General features: G+C 38.5%; 1 protein-coding gene across 17 annotated transcripts in view; it reads right to left on the reverse strand.

Moving 5' to 3' along the window:
• The window catches only part of Syne1 (spectrin repeat containing nuclear envelope protein 1), a 430,253-nt gene that overhangs the window by 20,287 nt on the left and 385,444 nt on the right, over positions 1-24,522 (reverse strand). For 11 of the 17 annotated variants that reach the window (XM_063233318.1, XM_013151061.3, XM_063233321.1 and 8 more), the window contains 8 exons: positions 17,895-18,057; positions 11,672-11,859; positions 10,630-10,780; positions 7,598-7,780; positions 7,236-7,373; positions 5,219-5,410; positions 3,684-4,017; positions 1,773-1,841 (listed from right to left, as the gene is read on the reverse strand). In XM_063233318.1, coding sequence (XP_063089388.1) covers positions 1,773-1,841; positions 3,684-4,017; positions 5,219-5,410; positions 7,236-7,373; positions 7,598-7,780; positions 10,630-10,780; positions 11,672-11,859; positions 17,895-18,057 — 1,418 coding nt within the window. Of the gene's footprint in view, positions 1-1,772; positions 1,842-3,683; positions 4,018-5,218; positions 5,411-7,235; positions 7,374-7,597; positions 7,781-10,629; positions 10,781-11,671; positions 11,860-17,894; positions 18,058-24,225; positions 24,433-24,522 lie in introns of those variants that run through there. The other 6 variants (XM_023564552.2, XM_063233322.1, XM_023564556.2 and 3 more) reach the window with 4 other exon arrangements.

The raw sequence follows: 24,522 nt of genomic DNA on the forward strand, positions 1-24,522 counted from the left end.
GCTCAAGAAGTTTCAGAAACTGTTTCAGTATGACAGCATGGAAAGGGCAAGTGTGTGGGTATTATAAAAGCAAATTTAGTGAAGGCGTACTAGAAGATTAGGCTTAGTAGGTTATACCAGTGAGTGTGCTTCCTAAGAGTCCCCAGAATAGTGGGCATTGCAAAGGGTCCTGCAATTGGTTCTATACACTGGGATGCCTGCTCCCTCCTCCAGCCCCTACCCTGGTTGTCTGATAGCTGTAAATAAGGGCAGGCCTTTTAAAAATCTGAAATGGTATCTCCCCAGGAATGAGGATCCAGTGGCTTCTCAGGCTCCTTCTGCAGTCCTGTAACAAGCAGTGGAAGGTACACTCTAATTTGTCTTTGTGTACCTTGGGAGATGAAGTGCCACCGAAGATCTGATTATTGTGTCATTCATTTAAGGCATGAATTCAGGATAATCAACAAAAGGTTAGCTTAGAATAGACATGCCTGGAGAGATCAAACTAGCAGAGACTTGGTTTTTATCTAGTCTGAAAAAAAACCAAACAAACTAGGAGAAACCTATCAGCACTTCTGTACATGTAGGCTCTTCCTCATTGCTTAAACCTTAGCTCATTCTACTCTTTGAATTGCAAAATTACAAGGTGTGTGTCTGTGTGTGCATGTCTGTGTGAGTGCGTCTCTATGTACATTTGTCTATGATGGTCTTGGAATGGAACAAGATCAGTGATCATCAGAATGGAAAGCAAAACAAATATTAGTAAGTAAGCTTTATTCAATTTATTTATTTACTTTAGAAGAAAGCCTTTCTAAGTACACCCATAAGGGGTCTCTCATTACAACTTGCTTGGAAAATCAGCTGTTACTAATGCTACTTCATTTTGAGCCCTTTGCTTATCTTCAGAAACAGAAGTGTAAACTAGTAACTCCACAACTTCATACCACATTGCACATCATTCTGCAATCCACTGACCCTGAGCTACAGTTTGTCTCTTGCAATACTGAGCAAAACTGGTTCCATTTGCCTTTAATTCTTTGTGTTTTAGGAACAGTTCTATCCTTAACAGGAAATGCAAGGTCACAATAGAGCAGAACTTGTTTTTCATTTCCAGTTATTTTCTTTTGTAAGGCTTCTTAAACTAAAGTGATATATTTTAGGTGGGCATGGCAGCGCACACCTGTAATCCCAGAACTCTGGGAGGTTGGAGCAGGAAGATCTTAAATTTAAGTCCTGCTTGTGCAATGTAGTAAGACCCTGTTTTGAAGCAAAAAATAAATAAATAAGTAAAAAGGGCTTGGAGTGTAGTTCAGTTCAAAGGCCCTGGGTTCAATTCCCAGTATTTCAACCAAAAAACAGATGTATGGTATTTTAAAATCTTGTTTCCCCTTTTGTCTCCCATGACCTCTGAAATGCAGCAGATGCAGTGTAACATATCCCCAGGTCACGCACCTGGCTAGAGGCAGGTGGCAACCCCACAAATCTGGCCCTCCCGTGGTGGAAGCACACTGTCTGAGTACTGGCCGGGCCCTGTCTGCTGTTAATGGGCGCCAGAGGTCTCTACTCTAGACTGATTATGATACGACAAGTGGGTAAGTTCTTCCTTATTTTTTTGATTATTTAAATCTTATTCTGGATGTGGACCAACCAGCTGCTTTTATCTAGTACAGCAGGAAGAGAGGAAGGTTTATGTCTTAGCATGCGTGAGCCCCGAAGCTGTGAGCGATACAGCAGCTGTGCTGAGAGAAGGATTTTATAGGGCGGAGATGGACTGGCTGGCTTTCCAGGCCTACCAGAGGTATTTCTGATGGCATTTTCTGTGAGTTTTACATAGGCCTCAGGGCTCTCGGGGATCACTACATCTGCAAAAAGAGCACAGTCTAAGTTGACAACTAAGTGCTGGAAACCTTGATTCTCTGGTGGCAGGAAAATAACTTTCCTAGGGAAAAAAAGGAAGTTAGTCATTTTAAACAGGTGGTTCCCGGGCACACAGAAGAGTGTGCGCATGCTCACCAAAGGCTTCTGGAAATGGATCCTTCTAGGAATTCACATCCATTGAGAGTGCACTCATTTATCTTTACAGAAATCCAACGGATACCTGAATATTATTCCCATTGTATAGAAAGAAAACTGACTTCCAGGGAAATGAAGTTACTTGTCCAAGTTTAAACAGCTAGTCAGTCACAGACAAGGGACTTCCACCTGGATTCTAGGGTAGCAATATTTCTATTAACAACACATGTAATTTTAAGTATTTAATAGCTGTATTAGAAGAGTGGTGAAATTAATTTTAGTGCTAAATTTTACTAAACCGGATGTCCAAATTATAGCAAGTTATCAACATAAATATTAATATTTCACATGCTTTTACCACGCCTTTAAAATCAGTACACACATGCTATTCCTTTTCCTCTGTCAGCCCACCACAGCTTACAGTTTAGTGCTTAACTGTCATTGTGGCTGGTGGGTACATGCCAGGCAGTACTTGTTATGATGCCATATGCCTAACTCTGGTGTCAATAAAATAGAAATGCAAGAAATCATTTTAGTTTTAAAATAATGTCATATGCTTGAGAATCCAGATTTGAATTATCAGAAACATAACAAAAGTCACAGATGACCTTGTAGTTACAGTTTTCCTTTTAGGGAAACTAGGTCGTACATTTATGAGTGCCAAACATCAGCCTCCAATTCTTTATTCCATGTTTGCTTGCCTTCTATATAGTGATCTTTTTACTTTGTACATCCTTTAGAGTATTTGTTGCTTGGGATTTTGTGCTCCTTGTTTCCCTTATACACTTTTCCTGTGTGACTCCCTCCTTGTGCTTAGGGTTCATTACCATTTACACAGGGATAACTACCTAATGTATTTCTGGGCACTGACTTCAGACCCATATACCTACTCCTGGATTATTCATTTGGAAATTCTAAAAGTATCTCAAAATCAGGCTGAGCCTGACTGTACTCAGCAGTGCCCATATCTTTCTGCCTTGCCTCCCTCTCGTGGTTGTCAGGGCCTTGGAGCATACGCATCTTCCACCAAGAGGTGTCTCTCTCTCTCAAGTCAATCATTAACTCTGCAGGAGTCTTCTCATGATTTCTTGCCATTTCCATATTTTTTCAGTCCAGTGCTGCTTCTTAGCTCAGGCCACTATCCTCTGTGTATCCTAGATTATAAAACATTTCCATCTGCACTCTCTTCTGCCCTGTATGTTCTTCTGCAGTGTCTAGACCAAAACAATATAAAACTGTGCACCTGATCACATCGCCTTCTTCCTTAGACCATGCTGTCACTCCCTATTCCCGTCAGAACAAGAGCCGAACTCCTTTTTGTGGTGAACAGGTCATTTTGTGACCACCCTCCCTTGCCTTTCCAGCCTTTCCTTTGTCTACTGTATTCCACTCAAGCCACAATCTTGTCATTTGGGTCAAACTTCAGCTGACAGAAAGTACTGAACATTGCCTCATCTACCTAAGCAACCACCACTCACGCCTATCATCTCAGCTCAGAAGTTTCCCACAGCCTCCTTCCTGTCCTGGGGAGCTGCCCCAGGGTTACATTTCCATGTGACCACACATTCGTCATTATGGCAGCATCCAATGTTTCACAGAAGGTGAATCTGCTTAGCTGATATGTTTCCAGCACAGCAGCAACTCCTGACTATTTTCCTCCAAGCTGATATACAGGAAAAGCTCTTCCCTACCTGATAAGCCGACTGCTCCCCTGAGGTAGAAATCCTTCTCTTCCTGGCCCTCTTCATCCTCAGACTGCAAAGTCCTGGACACTGCGGACTCCAGGTCACGACTGAGGTCATAGTCATGATCCCACTCCAGGGGGATAGAGTCCACGCTCGCCGGGGTGTCCCGTCCTGACCGCTCACTGCGCAGGGGCTGGGGGAGTGAGAGGGAGGGGTTGGAGGAAGGCTGGGGGGAGAGCACACCGTCCACAGATGAGTCCTGCCAGTGCAGGTCTGAGAGGGCTGCAGAGTCATCCAGCTCCAGCTCCCGGTCAGAGAGGTCATGCTCATCATCCGGTAGCTGGAAGGGAAGTCAGGCCAACTCTGTTACTGCAGGGCTTAGGCTCCTCACCCTGACAGGCACCACCTCAGCAGATCACTCGAGCTGATCTACCATCAGCAAGGTGATCTACCACCTGTCCACCACGTGGCAGTGATTTTAAACTTCTCACCAACAAAAACAGAATCTCAGATGACTTTTAGAAATGTCCTATGAATTAATCTACATACGTCTCAGTTTTATCACTAATAAAATGGGAATACTATTAAGACCTACTTTAAAGAATTGATTGATGATTAAATATGCTGTAAAGGCAACCTAGTACCACACCGACAACCCAATAGGCACACAAAGGCATACACATTAAGAACAAACATAAATTACTAGAAAAACATTAGCCTACCCCCTTTATCCAAGATATAAAATATATTTAACCATAGAAGATTTTAAATATTCTAATAACATATATACAGACAAGATGTAACTATGGTAGCAAAATGTAAGAAAAAATTCACCTAACATTACCTCATCAGATGAGTAACTGCTTATATTTCTCACTCCATCTCCCTATTTCTTCTAGCAGCTTCTTTATATTCCACAGAAGATATATGAAGAGTACTCTTCTCATATTTTTATGTATAATAACTCATCTGATGACCAAAACAATCTTTCTGATATTTAACCTGTGTCTGATTTATTTCACTTAGTATTATGGTCTCGAGGTTATATATTGCATGGTTTCTCTTCTGTGAGAAACTCAAAATATAAATAAGTGCAAAATAAAAGACAGATGATAAAAAATAGGAAGGCAAGCTCTGGGGAGATGGAAAGGGATCCAGGGCTGGAGGTATGTGGGAAGGAGGGGAACAGAAGGGAAAGTAGAGAGAATTACTGAGATAGGTCTGTGTACCAATTCCCCAAGAGGAATATAATTATCATGTATCATAAACATATACTTAAGAATAAAACAAAACAAGCAAAAAGCCCAGTCCTGTCTATGAGACAGTTACTACTATGATTAATCCTGTCTACAGTTGAGAAAACTGAGCAAGAAAGGTGAAGAACTTGCCCACAATGACACAGTCAACACACGTCAAAGTTAGGATTGAACACGGATCTGGCTCTGGGGTCTGGGCTCATTCCCATGTTACTGTGATAGCTACTCCCATATAACTAATTCTCTCTAGATTTCATGATGCTGAAAAGTATTAGCGTTACACACAGGCAGGCGGATCAGTTTCTTATGATATCTTTCCACGCGCCCGAAGACCTCCTGGCAGTAGCGGCGGAGTTCATCCAGCTCCTCCTCGATGACAGCCGCATCCAGAGGCTCACTCTTCTCTATCAGCTGCTCACCCTGTGCGATGATCTGCTCAATCTTACTGTGGTTCAGGGAAATTTCTTGCTGGAAGGCCTAGGGAGCACAAAGCCCTGATGACTTTTTCCATTGTTATCCTTGATACAAGATAATTGTAAGTATGTATGTCTCATTAGAAAAAAACACATAGGGCAGTGATGGCAAAACTTTTAGAGAATGAATGCCCAAACTGCAACTCAAAACCCACTTCTTTATTGCAAAGTGTCAACACTGCAATTAAACCCGAATACTGAGGTTTTAATTTAGAAAAACAACTGTTATCCAATGCTTGGCTGCTGGAGTGATGTGGCTCGCATGCCAAAAGACAGGGCTCTGGGTACCCGCTGTGGCACTCAGACCATAGGTTTGCAGCCACTGACGTAGGGGATAGGATATGTGATTTACCTTATACAATGACAAGCCAGGAGGCTGTTACTTGTTAAAGTAGAGCACACAATTGAAAGCAAAAACAGAAATGGAAACATTAGAATTCTATGATCAGAAAAGAAGCTATGATAGTAAGATTTACCACCACAGTCAGTGCGGTTAGTGAATAACACAAAACTATTCAAACACATTATCAAGCTAGTAGCATTGGTGATTCCTGACAAATACAAGGGCATGATCTAAACGTTTTGATTTATTATGGTTTGCATTCTATGTCAAACTCAACTAAGGGAAATCATTCAAAGGACAAAGCCACAGATTCTTCTCAGATGATTCTTTTTTGGGGGGGACATAAGCATTAACACATAAGGTGATAATGATGTTAAAGTAAGGAAATCAGGGATAATTTAGACTAAGTTTATACAGTTTGAAAGTGTTGTATTCCTAGGGACAAGTTTCAAATGATACATTTTAAGTCAATGTGAGAATAAACTCTGAAAGAGTTGAAACTGACCAATGATGAAAAAGACCGCCAGGGAAAAATGGAAGAGCATTGAAATCCATGATCCTGCCAGACTCTCATAGGAAAAAAAATCAGCTATAGCTTGGTAGAAATTTCTGGCTGAAGAACTGACTTGACAGAGTTGTGTGAAGGAAGTGAAAGAGAGAAGGGAGGAACCATTGGGTAGAACATCAGGGTTACTATTTTATGATTTCTTTCAACTTAATGGTTAAATTAAGAGTAGCTTTCTTATTTTTATTATAATAATCAAAATTATGAACATAATGAATATTCTTCAAAAGAACCCATCTATCAGGGCAGGGGAGTGTAATTTACCAGCAGAACATGTATGTAAAATACTTTGGGTTCAGTCCCCAGTACCAAAAGATCAAAACCAAAACCAAAAAAAATCCATCCATCTGTAGTGGGAAGAAAATTTCATAAGCCATCTTGCAGATGTTTTCAACTTATTAAGCATCCTATTTAGGAAATTCTTCTAGGTAATGTATATTCACATTAAAATTAGCCATGGTGATTTATTTGGTGAAAAACACACAAGGTGTTAAAATTAACGTGGCGTCTATGACTGTAGGAGATACAGAATGAAATTTCAAAATAAGAAGGTTGTTTTGTTCTAGGACTTGGGATTCAAATGATCTAGAAACAAACCAGAAGTACAGTAACCAAAGAAATCCCTAAAACCCTGGCAACAGAGTTACTATTTAAAAGTCTACATTGTGGATTGTGGATATAGCTCAGTGGCACAGTGTCTGTCTCTCAGGCATGAGGTTGTGAGTTCAATCCCTGGTACCAATAAATAAATAAATATAAAACAAAAACAAAAGTGCATATAAATTATGGTGTTTGTCTCTAGCTAAGGTTCTTTATTAATGTCTTTTATATTTCTTGCTATTTTTCCTTTGGAAAGAACTTTTTAGACTTTCTTTACATTGACAGTATTTCTCTATATTGACAAGAAAAATAACTCATTACCTTAAGTTGTTTTATTTTAGCTTGAACATCACACTCAGAAAAATGTTCAATATTAGTGAGCTGCAGATCCATCTCTGTCAGCCAGACCAGAATGCTGTCCCGTGCGGTCTCAAACTCCTCGCGCTGGCTAATAAAATGCTGGGTACAAGTGGAAGATAATAAAAAGTCCACATTAACATGATGACACGACCTATCCCAGTGTCCTTCGAAAAGTCATTTTCTCCCCAAACCATCTCACCTCCTCCGCCTACCCCTCTTCTTACCCTGACCTCACACCATTACTGACATCTGGTCTCAATATCGCTTTCCCACTGCCCAGTCCTGTCTTCTGGGCTCTAAGTTATGGACAAGCATAATTCAACCTTGAGTCTGCGCAGGATGGAGGTGACACGCTTTTGCAGGTTGTCCCATCTCTGGTTGCCGTCGTGAACCATCTGTTTGAGGCTGCACGCCGAGTCAGTTCGGTTCTCTCGGGCCAGCCGGCGGTACTGCTTGTTGATGAGCTCCAGCTGGGTCAGAGTCTCGTGGACCTGTCTCTGGAAAGCCTAGGGCCACACAGGAGTGAGTCAGTGTGGGTCATCCGTGAAGGACTCTCAGGCGCGGCTCCAGATTTTCGTATTGTAGTAGTAATAAAAACACAAGGGGTATCTCCACAAGATCAGGGAAAAGGCAGTCTGATGACAGTGCCTTGCTTATGAAAGTGTATTTATTTAACCAATAGCTTAAGGAAGGTGGTGGATCGATGAAGAATATGAAAAACAGGGGGAGTAGTAGTCAATCAACCTACAAGTAAATCTCAAGGAATGTGCATATGTGTATCCATATGAATACACAACTATATATAATATGCAGCTTCTAAAATAAGCACTTGGAAACAAATTTTGCTATCATATAAAGTATCACAAAAACTCACAAAAATGAGTTTGAAGTGTTAAATATTTTTGGTACCAATACTGAGATAAAGATAGCCTATAAGAAAACTGTTTATTTGGGGCTGGAGATTTAGCTCAGTGGCATAAGAGCCTGCCTTGTAAGTATGTGGTCATGAGGTTAATCCCCGGTACTGATTAAATAAAAAAAAAAAAAAAGAAAAGAAAACTGTTTATTTGTAAAATATTTAATTTTCTAATTTCGCAGAAATCATCGCAGTTCTGATGTCTATTAGGAATAAAATTAAAATCACTTTTTGCAGGCCCTTTAAGAGGAAGCTGTTAATAACTTTAAGAAAAACACTCTGTAAAACAGGTAACTTTCCATTAAAGTTTTTTCTGAAAGTCTCATTTCTTTTCTCCTATCCTCATGAATTATTTGCAGTTTTTCTAAAATCCCTTAGAGTTAGTGCACCACTGTCACAGCAGTGGCTATTTACTTCTGAGGCGACCTTATGCAGTTTAGAGATTCTGTAATAAAATTATCTTTCTGCTTTGGCCCTACAATGTGGATTAGCTTTAGCATAAGAATAAGTTGGCTAAAATAAAGTTTTTATCTTCTGAGGTGCTTTGTATGATTCATCACTGATTTTTATCCTGGAATTACATGAAAAAGCTGTATAATGAATTCATTGATTTATACTCAGCTAAATTACAAAATTCAGTTCAATACCTTTACATGTTATCACATTCCTGCCTCCTAAATGGTTTTCCTTCTGAGAGCAGCTTTCAGAGCTTCCATCCTAATAAATTCATTCTTCTGACCTATGAAACTTTATTTTCCCTGTGAAAGAGTATGTGTGTGTCCACATGGGGTGATGGCATGGCTTCCAGAGCAGGCACCCCAGCAGATTTAGGTCCCTCCCCAAATGTCCATGGAATGTGTGGTGGTGTCTTCATACAAAATTTTTATTCTGTGACTTATTTCTGTCTCTGAAGAAAATTAACCACATGCTTCATGGCAAATGATAAAATTGGTCATTATAGAAGCTGACTATACCAGTAACTTCTGCTATAAAAAATGAGTCTAAAATAGCAGCACAAAGAATCTTGTATAATCGGCTTTGTAGGATAAGCCAATTATTATAGGTTCTGACCTTAATGAAGCTAAATGTAATAAGACATGGACAGCGGCACTTCCACTTTCACAGTGGGATGACCTGAATCTACCGCTGTTTACTTCTGGAATCTTTATATAGCTGTCCTGCTATGACCCTTAGACTTTAAATCTCATCAGAACAAAAAGTAAACTCCAGATTTCCCACAACAGGCCTCAGTAAATGTCTAAGTTAACTAATGTAAAAAGGTAAAACAGTCCAACCAGTTTGGCAGAATTTGGCTTTTGTTTTGTTTCTAACACCTGAGGATACTGGGACAAAATGCACAAAGGGGAATGTAGCTCAGAATATATCCAAACTAACTGCTGTCAGTATAGACAAGTACACTTGGCTTATCAGTGGGAACAGAAGGGAAAAGATTCAGAGTAAAAAATGGTCCATGTGAGGCTCCATCAAGGGACTCAGAACATCAGAAGCAGCTGAGAAGTCAGTTTCTTGATATCCTAGTGATAAACTGTATGAACAGGGAAGGTACTAGAATCGATTAATGAATAAATCCTTTCTTCATGACTATAATTGCACCACTGATGTTTAGCCCAGTGTAATCGAACAGTCTGGGTGTCTCAAGAAGGGTCCTGCTCTTTGTTGTGTAGTTATAAAAGGATTATAATGAAATACTTCATTCAATTCTAGAGCCAACTCTTGTCAATGATTCAATGATTACACACACTTCTATTAGATTAAAAAAATCAAGAAAATATATAAATAAAGTAGATTTCAGTAGTGCTTAAAACCGTCATATTGGGCTGGGGATGCAGCTTAGCGGTACAGTCTGTGCCTGGCAAGGGCAAGGGCCTGAGTTTGCTTCCTGGAACCAAAAAAGAAAATAGTAAAATCAAAACAAAACAAAAAAACAACAAAAAAACCCCCAACTACATAAATAAATAAAGTCATTGTATTTTAATTTTAATCTTAGAAAATATGGCTGATTTTGAAGAATTGTGAGATAAACAATAATGCTTAGAACTTCTGGAGGGATTATAATCTTGTTTTCTAACATAGTTTCTCTTTACTATTTATTTATTTGCAATTCTTGATAATCTAAAATTGAAGTAAAGATTTTCCTTATGCCTTCTTTGACTAGTCTTTTTTTTTTTTTTTTTTTTTTTGGTACCATGAATTAAACTCAGGACCTTGCACTTGCCAGGCAGGCACCATGCCACTGAGCTAAATCCTGGGCTCTTTGCCTACTTTTGAGGTATTGCTAATGGTGGCCACAAAGTCATTCTCCAGCTATTTGAACAAATAATGTGTGGGCGGACAGTCAGTTTATGTCTTGGAACACCAACCACCAGCTGGCTACTTTAATAGCAAAGTAAGCATTAAATATCCAAAATTATAAATCACCTCAAATTTCTTTAGTTCTTCCTTGGCAACTGTATAGAGCACCCCAGAAGAGCTGGGAAAAGCAGCTGTCCTTTCTGAAATCTTCAACCAATCTTCAAAACGAGAATAGTCATCCAGAAACTTTTGCCACAGTCGCCATGTTTCTTCAATTCTGTGTCAAAAAAGGAAAGAACAGATTCCCTTTATTAAAGGCTGTTTGTGCTCCAGAGCCAGTGTGATGCGGGTGACAGGGTTAAGTGTGCCCAAGTAAGCAACTGCTGTGCCAAACAATAACTGTGCCTTGAGCCAAGCTGAGCAGAGAGGGAGGGAGAGAGAGAGAGAGAGAGAGAGAGAGAGAGAGAGAGAGAGAGAGAGAGAAACAACTGTTTGAGCTAAAATAAAACAGCTGTTTTTTTTTTTTTTAAAACATGCCCTGCAGCTCTGAGTTTGAAGTTAGTCAAATTAAATATTCTAAGCACATAATATGAGCTGCTTTGGATATTTGCAAGGAAGTCTAGAAATGTCTTACGCTGACAGAATGTGCCGGGTCTGAGGTTCCACTAAAAGCAAACTTCTGTCTAACACCAAACCTTCCCTGACAAAAGTCAGCTAGTGACAGCAAGATAAACAACAAGCTTTCAAGAGTCATCAGAGAGCACAATGATGCAGGTCATTATAATTTTATAATTATACATCGTACTTTTGCTATGTTAGATTTCAAAGGGCTAAAACATGAATAACATGCTTCTTTTAATATTTAAATTTTTAAGAGAGAATGTTGTTTTTATACAACCGCAAATTTTACAAAGTTATTTAGCAAGAGCATACTTCAATTTTTTGTTTTTCTATTTTAAAAATTTGGTTAAATATTACTTAGCTTGTTTCATTTACATACTACTTTTACAACTAACTATTTTCCTTACTACATGAAGTGAAGGCACGTTTGGGAAGTTGAGGCTAATTTTGGACACTGTGATCAAAGGGAAACACTGAACAATGGGTGGTCTAGGTATTTATTTTCCTTTTCGTCTTTCCTCTTCCCTAATTGAACACGTTAGCTCACTTGAGCCTCCTTTCCATGGACATAGCGCAGATGTTTCTCCACCGCCGGTCCAGGTTTCGTGTTGCCTGCTGGATGGAGTCACACTCAGCATCGGTGGCACAAGCATCACAGTCATGCAGCAGGACTTCACACAGATTGAGGACAGAGGCGACACCCGTGCTGTGCTTCTCAATGTCTTTCTGAAGCTCCTAGCAAAACATTGCATGCTTCATTCAGAAATTTCATACACAAGCGAGGGAAACGTCACTGACTGATAAATGGTCAGGCTAAACCTTGACACTTTGCACTTGCTTGAATGCATGAAGTGTCCTGAGCCTTGTTTATGAAATCTAGCAAGCACAAAGATATACTACAAGAAAATGGATCTACAAATACTTCAGCTACATAAATAATACCAAAATATAAACCAAACAAATGTAGCAGACAACACTGAGTAAAACTACTTTAATGATTAAAAAATGAATCTTGCCCTAATTCATTTACAGATATATCACCTCCATTCCAATCAATTAACCAATCAATGGAAATTCAATATTTATCTAATAATAACTGGTTCTCAAGAATTAGAATGTAAGCTATAAAGATCTGCAAGTTTTGCTGAGTACTGAATTCCAGTATCACCAAAAGACATTGTGGTTTAAGGAGCCTTGGTTCCATATTGGGCAGGATACATTTCCCTCAGAATACACTTTTAGATGTAGCATAGAAATACAAAGCTTATAATGAAAAAGAAGAAATTGGATTTCCCTAACTCCTACACATGAAATCTTCGTACTAACTATTTCCTCCATGGAGCTTTGCTATAGCAGTTTTGGAACATTCCCTAAAGACTCATCTGTTAAGACTTGGTCACCAGCCTGTAATGCTATTGGGAAGCAGTGGAACCTTTGGCAAGCGAGGCCTAGTTGGGCTGTTAAGTCATAGGAGCGTGTCCTTGAAAGGGACACTGGTGCCCTGGCCTCCCTCTCTTCCTCTTTTCTTGTGTCCCAGCACCCATGAAGTAAAGGCCCTGTAATACTGTGCTCTGTCAGTCGAAAGCAGCAAGAACAAATAACCGTGAACCAAAACTGCTAAATCTGTGAGTCAGAATAAACTCTTCCTCTTTATAAGCAGATTATCTGTATTTTGTTAGAGTGACAGAAAGCTTACTGTCATAAGCTTTTAACCCAATTTACTTGATGTATTCCATTATAAAAGTAAGCCATACAGGTATTATTTTTTTGCTTGTCGTATCCGTCAGCATCCTTAACACATTTTCATTCTTTTTTCTGTGCAATTCTAGAGGTTTCCCAGCTTATTTCTCTGGGTGTAATAATTCCTCAACTTACTCACATACCTAGAAATTGTATTATATTGCTTTGCCACTAGTTTTTATCCTTAACATCATGTTCCAGAGTCTGTGAAAAGACTGAATATTGTCAAGTGTCGTAAGAGTACCTTTTTAAATCCAATTTTGGATATTTTATAAACTAGAAATTAGAAGATAAAGACTGCTAAACTATTTCTATTTAGGTAATCTTTTCAAATCTTTAATAAAACATCTCATGAGCAAGGGTACAAGGGATTATTAATTTAAAACATAAAAATTACAAAAATTAAAGGAAAAAGAAAAGTCTGTAGATGAGATCACCAAGTAAATCGGAGGTAATATCACAAGGGTACACATTTGAAGGAAGTATTAGGCACCTGAACATAAACCCATGGACTTAACACATAGCATATCAACATTTTTTCCTCAGATGCTCGTATTTTTCTTAAGGTCCATATGTGGAATAGTAATCTAACGCTTGAAAGGTTTTGCAATAATATACAAATACCCTAACACAGATAAATATTTTAGTCTCAAATTTAATTTCATTGATAATATGGTCTTCAATCATTACCTAACGTCTCTGAATTTATTTCTCTTAATTATAACATAAAGAAGTTGACAAAATGTTCCCTAAACTTGTCTCAAGTCTATCTATATTGAGGTTCTACCCAATTAAATCTGTAAGAATTCAGTAGGCTGAGAAGAAAAACATGGAAAAATTCTACATCACAGGGCAGTAGAAGTAAATGCATTTCTCATAGATTTAAGAAGTCCACTTACATATTTGCCAGAATTTTTCCCTTTTAGAGGCAGACAGCTTTTTATCTTTCACAGTATAGATCCGAGCGCAGTTAAGCTCAATTGCCAATGTAATTGGATTGGGAACTGCTTAGGAGATTAGAAGAGCACACTTCTGAGTGAGTCCAGGTGGGCCATGGAGGCCTGAGCCTGGGGTCTATATCAGGACATTAGCCCCTTTCCCTCTGGCACTGTCCCCTGCTCTTCGCTTCCCAGCCTCCATGATGTAAATGGGTTTGTTCTACCATACTCTTGTGCCATGATGTGTCTATTTTGGAGCCAGCTTACCAGGAACTAAAACTCCTGAAACCGCGACCCAAAATCCAAAACCTCCCTTCCTTTAAGGTGTGGGTGTCGGTAGTTTATCCAAATGATAGGACCGCTGACCAGTGCAGATCACAAATGGTACAATTTTTGTAGGCTAGATTTTTAAAATTTTTCCAGAAAGGAAGTTAGAATACACACAGTATTATAATAAAATATACTAAGCATTTCCTTTGTGATATGAGCTTTGTTTACTGCTTTTCTCCTTAAATTGTACAATCACACTTTGTGGTAGGTATTCTGATCACCAAAATTAATAAATAAGGGATATGATGGTAAACAAAATGATTAACTAGTTTGTTTTAGTTCACTCGGGAAAGTAGTGAGCCTAGGATTTGACTTCAGAAAGTCTTTACTTTTAATCATTGGTATGTAATTTTAACACAGTAATTTAAAATTTAATTTAAAAGATATATTCACATAGTTTAACACATTAAAAAGTTAAAAAAATGTCTGGAAGACATGAGGTGGTCAGGACCCTTTCCACTCATGACTCCTCTTTTTGAGAAGAAACCATCTCTATCTTTGGGTGTTCTTTTTTCTGGTATTTTCACCTACATTTCTGAGAATAAAATTATACAGATAGTTATTCATTTTTTAAAATTTTAGACATGGTTGACTCTTTCATTGTAGAGAAGAAATAAACTTTGCCATGGATCACTGGGTTCCAATGACTGTTTCAGAACAATTTACAGTTAGAGTGACAGTCATTGTTTCCATGATTCATTATTTAATACTTTTCACATCTCAGCAATGAAATATGCTATGATGGTGTTTCTTTTCTTACAAAAGACTTGATGTTTTTGGAATTAATACTCTCTAATTTATGTTGTTGTTTCTTGTCTCTTGCCTATAGATCTAATTCTTTTCTAGCATAGTGAAGGCCCTCAAGTGGCCCCGTTTTCTGGAACCTCCTTCTTCATGCATCTACCCCTGCTCCAATCTGGGCTGTATTAGATAGCTGCAAGACAGCCATCAGCAGGAGCACGGCTTCACCTTCATCCTGGAATTTTTTTTTTAAATTCTACTTTTGACTAACATGCATTAATTTTGTATAGACTGCCGGGGCTCAGTGTGGTATTTCAAAACATGCATATGGTGTTCACTGATCAAATTGTTGTACATATCCGCCCTCCCATCTCAACCTCCATGATCACTATTCTATATGCAAATCCACTACTTTTTTTCTAACTTTCACATGTAACAGAACATGCAGTATTTTTCTTTCTGTTTCTGCCTTATTTCACTTAACATAATGTTTTCTACTTCCACTGGTTTACTGCCAATGACAAGATTTCATTCATTGTGACGGCTGAATAACATACCAATTTTCTTTCTCCTGAGTTGATTATTATTCTTTCCAACACTTTAGGTGATGGAAAAATGGGTGCACAGGAGGTAAAATTTTTGTATATTAAATTGTAGAATATAAAATTCTAAATATTAAGAAGTTTTCTCATTCTTTCCAAAGGAAGTATTCCAATTATCTTCTAGATCCTACTTTTGTTTTGGAGAAATCAGATATTTGCACTCTGAAAATGTTAGATGTCTTCTCTGTATCCCTCATTTTGGCAAAATTATAATGTGGTGTCCCTTGCATGGTTTTGTTTCGTTTTAACTTTTTCTGGGCACTCATGAGGCTCTTATGATTTGGAAGGATTCATTTTACTTTGGGATTATTTTTAACATTATTACTTAATAGTTTTGTCTCCATTTTAAAAATTATTTTTGGTGTTCTTTGAATAACTGGCTTGGATTTTGATCTGTATTAATCTTTTAATTTTATTATAATTCCCTCCGATTTTTCATGTTTATCTTTTTGTTTCACTTTGTGGGAAGTTTTCTAAATTCTGAGAGTTCTTTTTAGAAAAGACAACGGTATCCTCTTTATTTAGTCCAAAAATCTCTGTTTTTAATAACTATTTTCCTCTTTCCATAATGTTTCCTTTTATTCAGGTCCCCCCATTTATTTTGATTTATTTTTTAACGGTGAAAGAATTCTTAAGTGGTGGAGGTACTTGCCTACCCACACAGCTAAGAATGAGGCAGGGCCAGGGGAGTGATTCAGGGAAAGGGCGCTCCTCTCACACGCATAAGGCCTTGTATTCAGTCCCTGGTACTGCGGGAGGGGAAGAAGGCTTTGGGCTGAGTCAGACACTGGACGCTGTACTAATGCACGAGGCATCCCATAAGGAAGCTGAGTGGACTCTTTGCTGGGTTCTCTTAAGTATCACCACCTGCAGGTATTTTTCCTCATCTGGTCAGTTTCTTCACAGAGACTGCTCCCTTTTCAGGTTGGCTGATAAGTTACTGATGCTATGGGAGATGGCCTGAAGGAGTGAGCAGGCAGTCAGACTGTGGCATGCAGCTGTTCACCTCATCTCCCTATCTTTAATATATTGACTCCAGCCCTAAAGTAGATAGCATGCTTCTCTGGTCTGCTGCCAGAGCGAGCATGGAAGAGCTGCCTCTGGACTGGGAGGGTCTGCCTGTGTAACCACTCCTCACCCTGACTCTGAAGCAACACTCTCCTCTTTGCAGCTCTATACACAACACAGCTCACTTTTACTGGATCTCGGTTTCCTGAGCCTTGACAGTTTGTAACAGGAATCAACCTTCTCCATCCTCTATTCTGCCAAAGTCTTCAATATTCCTCTAGCCACTGTTTATCTTCTAGAGTTCCACTGGAGGTCACTCAGCTCTAACATTTTGTCCTCCTCTTCTCTTTGCCATTGTGGGTTTTGATCCTTTGTCCCTCCTTTACTATGATTTCTCTGGAGATTTTGTAGTAAGTGGGGTTATAGATGCTTTTGATCAATTTATCATATTTAACTAGATACTGTTTTGATTTTAGTACATTTGCTGAATTATAATATTGGACATTAGCAGTGTAAGTCTGATCACTGATACACACAGTTACTATCATTATAATTCTCTGGGAGAATTTTGGGGGCCTCACAATGCAAGTTTTAAAATCTCAAACAGAATCATCTTTTAAAGAATTTTACTCTTAAAAAAGTTTTTAAATTAATGCTAATTTTAATATTTAAATTCAAGTTTTAGAACTGGACTTTGACACCTATACTCATCAGCTTAATTTTTTTATTTTTAATCTATAAAAGATTAAGTACATTAATTATTTTGTAGGATTTTAAAAATAAGTGCTATGTACTGTAGAATATTTTTAAGTAAAATAACTTGGCTACAATGGCCTAAATATAATGGAAGAAACAAAAATCTGGTGGGAATTTCAAATGCAATATGAAGACATGGAGTAACAAGACTTCTTATGAGGAATTTATGGTGTTCAATACTAGAAACTAGAATTTGATGTGCTCAGTCATCTATATGTATTTTTAGAGTCATTTCTTTTGCTCTATTGGGTTGTACATTATTTGTATTTAAAAAACCTAACCCACAAATACATAAACAATTCAGTGACATTTTGGATACATCAATGAGACTCAACCTTACCTACTGCCTTAGAAAGGCTCTGGAGAGAACTAATGACATAGCACCATGATGGAGCATGTGTCTTTTTAAGAGTCACCTGCAGTGACATTGATTGATTTGCCCCCAGTGCTTCCCCACATAAAGCCTCTCTTTCCCACCAGTCAGATCTAGCTTCCTCCTCACGTTTCATCTTCAATCACCAACCCACCCCACCCCATTATCCTGGTACCAGGGATTGAACTCACTACCTCATGCTTGCCAGGCAGGTGCTCAAACCACTGATCTAAATCCCCAGTCCCCAGAAAGATAGACTCACTTCATTGTTTTTAGTTTTACCTGCTGCTCATTAAGCTTTCTCTGTATTTCTTCTGAGTCACAGGAATCGTAGGCTATCGGTTTGGCCAGTTCTGACTCAATGTGGGCGAGCCAAGTCCGTAGGTTGCTCATGTTCTTATCGAGCTGCTGCACGGCCACCAAGGTCTCCTTCAGCTTCTTCACCCTGGGAGTAGAAGCCAAACATCCAGTGTTGGGAAAAGGATGGCTCATATCACCCTCGTATACTGAAGTGAATGCTAGGTCTAAAGCCGAATTGCCTCACTCGACCACCTACTGGTTACAGAGCCTTCCAGTGACTAAGGTTTCCTCATTTACAAAGTGAGAGATTTTATAGAATGTGTGAGAGGTTTAAATAAGTGGGATAATGCAGGGTATATTCAATAACTCTTAGCAACTATTATACTCAATGCAGCCCTGATGTTGACAGACACCCCATGGTTGTCACAAGCATTATTTCCACAAAAACAAAAACAAAAACAAAATTTATACTCCTGTGAGGAATACCTGAGAGAAATGCCTTTTAAAATACTTCCAACAGACTGTCATTAAAAAGACTTTGTAGCCACAGTTCTGATACTGACTAAATATAATTTTGGCACCAGTGGGTTATCTTTCAGCACTTTGTGAGTTGCAACTCAGTTATGGAAGAACACATATTTAAGATAAATCATCAGGCTATTGGAAAGAGGCTCAGGGTGAAGCCCTTGCCTAGCACTTGTGAAGTCTTAGGTTTAATCAATAATAACCAAAAAAAAGTAATCTTTTTAAGAAAAGGAGGTAAGTGATAGAGATATATTACATTCATTCAGTCAAATTGAGTTTCACTAATGAAAAAGCATGTGATGGATAATCTTAACTATCCATTTGATTGGGTTAAGAGATGCTTAAGAGATCACTAAAGATGCTTCTTGGTGTGTCTGGGAGAATAGTGAGAGTATGACCTCAGGGACTAAGGCTAGTCTTCTGGTCCCTTCCTCTTGCACTTCTTTCCTGAGCCCTGCTTCCTGGCTCCCATGGACTAAGCAGCTTTGTTCTATAACTCCCTTCCACTACAAGGTTCTCACCTTGGAGCCAGCTGACCACAGACTGAAACATCTAAAACTATGACCCAAAATGACCCGCTCCTCCTTAAATTGTGAGTGTTGAGGATTTTGCCCCAGCAATGGAAAAGCTGATCAATAAAGATCATGTTACGGGTAAGCAAAGATCTACTGGAATCAAAAGCAACAGAGGACAGAGATGAGGTCTATAATCACCCAGTTTTCTACTATCAGCCCTAGCTTAGTGCATTATCATGATTCAAAACAGCTCCCCCCACCAAATATCCACTTTCTGTAAGATTGTCACTTATCTAACAATCATATGCGAACATCTTAGGTCTGAGATGCTGAGATGCAGACATAAATAAGATGCTTTTTTCTCTTCTGAAGCTTACTATCTGTCTGAAAAGCTGGACATATAAACAATGAAATATAACAGGACACGGTAAGAACTTAACTAAAGAAATGAGCCAATTCTCTGGTTAATAACTAGAGAGTGATCAATTCTGTCTGGCCATGTTGCAGTAATATTTCACTGAAATACTCGTTTTTTTCTGTGTTCCTTTTATAAACATTTATGGTGCTGGGAAGACATGGTGCTAATGACAGAAATATGGCAACAACTGAAGTTTTATCCCTGCCACTGAGAAGTGTACACTGTGATGGAAGAAAAATGAAACAGGAACATGTGAGCTGATCTTGAGAGATGGACGCAAGCCCTAAAGAAGGCTTCGGGCAAGGAAACAGACAGGAGGTAAATGGTGTCACAGCCTGCTGAGGTTGGGGTAGAGAGACGGGGAAAGAGAAGCCAAAGAGAGAGAAAACACAGCGGGAGGAAGAAGGCTGGGAAGGCTGGAGTAGGATTATAAAGATGTTAAGGACCTGCTTGGTTTTCATGCTGTTTTAAGGCTAATAAGAGCTTTGCTGAGATTTATTAGGATAGAAATGATAAGATCAGTTCTGATTTCTGAGTATGCAAGTTTGACATAAAGAAGTCGTGGGAATCAGTTCAAGGAAGCAAACAAAATTATCCAGCAGTTTACATCAAAAGCCTGCTCTTGGGAAACAGTGGGAAGAGAGGCAAGGACTGAATTGTTAAGCTCGTAACTGACAAAAGGTGAGGCCAGAGAAGATGAAAATCATGCATTTCGCATTTGGGTGACCAACTGGATACTACATGAGGATGGGCAAGTCCTTGGGATTAATTTGGGATATGATATACAAACATAGCAAAAAAAGGGAATTTTAGTTATATACCATCAGTTTAGGCTGGTTGGCATAGAGTTGAAGCCCCATAAATAAAGTTTATAGTGTATATGAGTGTCAACTCACCAGTCTGTGGACTATGAAGAATTATAAAAGGCTGGTTAAAAAAGGAAGAATCCAACTAAGAAAAGGAAAGAAAGAAATGGAAGGAATAGCAAAAAAGGAAGGACAGTGTAACCTAGCCTGAAGATGGGGGGTTCAAGGAGGAATGTTAGCTGGTGATCTGAACCACCTGTACCAAAATCATCTGGTTTCTGCCTGTAAATAAAATTTTTAGGCCCCAATTCAGCTTAAAGAATCTGTATGCAGAGATATGTCCAATGCATTTAGCCTATGTAAGGCACTATGGGAAGGAAGGTGGTTAATTATTTTAAGAAATTAGGCAATGAAAGTGAGTAAATATGGCCTAGAATCTCCAAAATAATCTGAGCTCAAGGAAAAGCTAAATGTTTGCTTAATATAATCTATTCTGCTTAATGTAGCTTATTACTTAGAATAGCCTTATGTTTGTAGGATGAAAGGAAGAAGTCAAAGGCAAAAGAAAAAGGAGAAAAATTGTAGGTGAATATAGATGATGAGGCAAAGATCAGGAGAGATTGGCTGGCATCAAGGGCCCAAGAGCAAGGATACATAAATCAGTCCTCAAAAGTTTTCCCACTATGGGAAGGGTACAAGGAGGTGTTTGGGAGGGATATAGCAGTATTTCTCAACTCTGTTATTATCAAGTAATAGCAAATATTGGTTATGAATCCTTGTGGAAAGCCTGATATGGTTGCATGTACACAGAACACAGATTGCTCTAATAAAGAAGAGTTATGGTGATGATGGCCTGTGATCAATGATTTCTGGTCCAGCCCTTATTTAAAATGCAGTTCCACTTTTAGACCAAGAGTCCTCCTTTTGTTTTTGGAAGCATGCTCACCTCATTGGCACTCCTCTTAATAGTAGTATACAGCAGAAAAGCAAAAATTATCTCAGCATAATGAGTGTCACTTTGGCCAAAATGGAGAGGTATCGTAAAATGTCGAGTCATGCTATTTTTAAGACTACAGGGAGGTTAAATATTTAAAGCTGGATCTGTGATAGAATGTTCTCAGAGAGTAGAGACTCCTACTCAGAGTCACAGGTCTCCTGGCTCTGTGTTGCTAGGAGGTTGAATAAGTGATTCCTAGGATGAAAGACAGAATCTCCTGGGGTGCATTCACCTCACCTGTGTCAACCACCTGCCTTCTGTCTCCCCACTCCAGACACTTCTGACACATCTCCCTGATCAAGAGCTGCTGCTCCAAAGAATGCCTTCTAATCAAAGTACCTAGAAGAATTTGATTTAAGTTCCTTATAACTGATATCATTTCTACTACAGCTTCAATAAACCATTTTTCTCTGAAATGAAAATGTGATCATACAATGACATGATCGCTTTTCCTCCTTGTGATTTTCCTCAAAGAAATATCACGTAGTGGCTTTTAAAATTATTTTCATCATGGTCAAGTATTAATAATAACCATCTTTTTTGATTAATTATAATTAATAATATCTGTGTGTTGATATTTTCAGTTTGCAAAAATACTCATGTATATAATATTTTAGGAAAAATGCATTTTAAAGGAATTACATTCACATTCTAAAATGTATTATATTGATAAGGAGTGGAACTGTGTTTCCATGTTTACTATAACTCGTAATTTCATTCAAAATAAGAATGCTCTAACTAGCTTTGCATGCACAATTGTACCTGGTTCTCAGACACTTCATGGAATCACCTTGAGCAATATTTCCAAGAGCTTTATTGTACAATCCACTCATACTTCTCTCATTCATAAGACAAAATTGGATAGTAGTCAATGAATGACAGTTTTGGGCTGCTGGGTGCAAATCTCAGGGAGTGCATTCTGTGAATGACTACGGCCTGAACATGAACCTGGAATTTAATGTAGCCTTGGATATAGTGTCCCTGACTGAAAAGACACTCTATGCTCAGTGGTCCCTGTGGGATAGGACAGAAAACTTGCACATAACATTGAGATGTCTGTCCTGATTTTACTCCCGTAAGAATGTGCTCCCAGCAACCTCTCCCACTTGACTAGCTTCCTGTTTGCAGATTTGGTAGGGTCTGAATGCTGACTATACTTTGGAATGGAATTTTATTGCAAATTCATAATATTATTGAGGCTCACTAGAGGTCAGAGTGCTTGCTTCCTCCCTATCCTTGTTTTAACTCCCTGGTTTTATTTATGGACAAGTTGGCCTCCTCTAACTTAAGTTCTTTGAAAAGTTGGAACCATAAATTCCTACATTTGGATTTTCCCTCCCCCGCCATGCTAAGTTCAATGCTTTGCACAAATTTGGACATTATTTAAATGCTTACTGACCATAAATAATTAGTATAGTTAGTACAATATTTTTATCTACTTAACATTTCAATTAAACATTGATATTGTGTCTACTTCTTTCCTCTAGGTTTAACATTTGCAAATGGTCTATTTGTCAAGTACTAACATTCACTGGTTTTCTTGGTTCAAAACTCACAAATCTGATCAAAAGGTACAAAACATGAATAAACGCTGTTCCACTGGACTGTCCATAGCAGCAAAATAAATTACAGGATTTATAATGTCGAATAATATTGCATGAGTTCCAAGTCAGAGTGGTTAGTGTACGATACGTCAAGGGCATTGTGACATGGAAATGCTTGTTCATATAGTCCATTAGGAACAAGTTCCTTTCTCAACCTAAGGTATAAATTTAGTAAAGGCAGTGGGAGTGACGTTCTCCGTTATCATTTTTTAAAAATTGTCATTTACTACAAACAGCAAACTACCTTGTTTGTTGGGGGAACTGATGTGTGTGTATACTTGCTCTGGCTTATTAAACTTGCTATTTGTAGGTCAGGGATCATAGGATAAATGCCTCCATTATTTTTTCTCCGTGATTTCTTGAAAGGAAAGTGTCACAATATTTTAATTGTCTATCATTGTAAGAAGTTTGAGAAGTGTTATTTTTTGGTAGCATCCAGGATTATAATTCAGAACAGATGCTTGCAGATGTCACATGTCTGTGTGAGGTAAACAAGCTCAATATATGTTTAAGTTCTTGCAGTTCATGGCTCTCTGTTCATAGTTCAATATGTATCTCAGTCACCTCACCTTTGTTAGGAGGGATTCTTTTAATCCAATTTACAGAATATCAACACTGTCACCTGAATGAGTATGAATGAATACATATATTTCTTTATCTAATATTTTATGCATGCATTACTACTTCCCTTCAAATTAATTCAGTATATCTATAACCCCAGCAAAACGAAACCTAAATACTAAATATAATAGAACCAAGTGTGCCATTTGGAAACCCTATTCATTTACAGGAATTCATTGGGGGATAACATGATGAAACAAAACCATTTTTAAAAAATTAAAAGAAAAATTCTGTCTTACTGTTATTCTAACAGGAAACATCTTAAAAGTAAATATTTGCATAATGTTACTATTTTAGATACAAATTTGTACATTAACCCATCTATTTTATAAGATTTATATTAGCAAGTGGTCAAAATTAATTGACAGACATGAACAAAAAGTAGCCTTTACACAAAATTCTACAGCCTTCTGAAATCTGATTCTTGTTTATTAAAAAGAGAGTTTTCAGCTATAGAGCTGTGTACTAGCTAAGGCTGAATTTCAGTTTGACTAAAAGCCCATCCTTTAAATAGCAGGCAATGCCTTTTTCCAAATCTCCTTCCTGTGTGTCAGCCTCTCTCCGTAGCCATTACCCTCATATGACAACCGAAATACCAAGTCATAATAAAGGCCATTAGCTTTTCCATCTAGCTGCATATGCTCAGTAGATGAACCAGACAATAAACGAACAAATAACTCTTTTAGAGTCCACGGCCCACAGTCTACTACTAATCATTCTCACGGAATGATGCAAAAAATTCTGGATTAAAGCTTCCGGTGTCTATGCCGTAACCCTACGTAACCTGAAAGCTATGCGCCATGGGAGAAACTCAAGGAGATTCCTGCCTGGTGATATCGCAGTTGCAGTCTGGGAGGTCTGCATCCACACTGGCGTCCTCTGCCATCCTCAGGGCACGCAAGTCCTCCACCACCACCATGAAGCTTCCACTTGCAAAAGTTAGGATCTGCAGAGCAGAAGGCTAAATCCTGAGTGGGGATGAAAGTTTCCCCTTCTCTGTGTAGGGAAGTTTGAAAATGCTCACTCCAGACAAATGGTGGTAGTCTCTGCCTGATAACATGACACTGAGCGGTGACAAGTGGTCATGTTTCTAAATAAAACCCACATTCATTAACATGTGCCAG

This window comes from Cavia porcellus, unplaced genomic scaffold (genome assembly GCF_034190915.1).
Source record: "Cavia porcellus strain 051 isolate PalLab524CR breed Dunkin Hartley unplaced genomic scaffold, mCavPor4.1 scaffold_22, whole genome shotgun sequence".
In the NCBI taxonomy this organism is placed as follows: domain Eukaryota; kingdom Metazoa; phylum Chordata; class Mammalia; order Rodentia; family Caviidae; genus Cavia; species Cavia porcellus.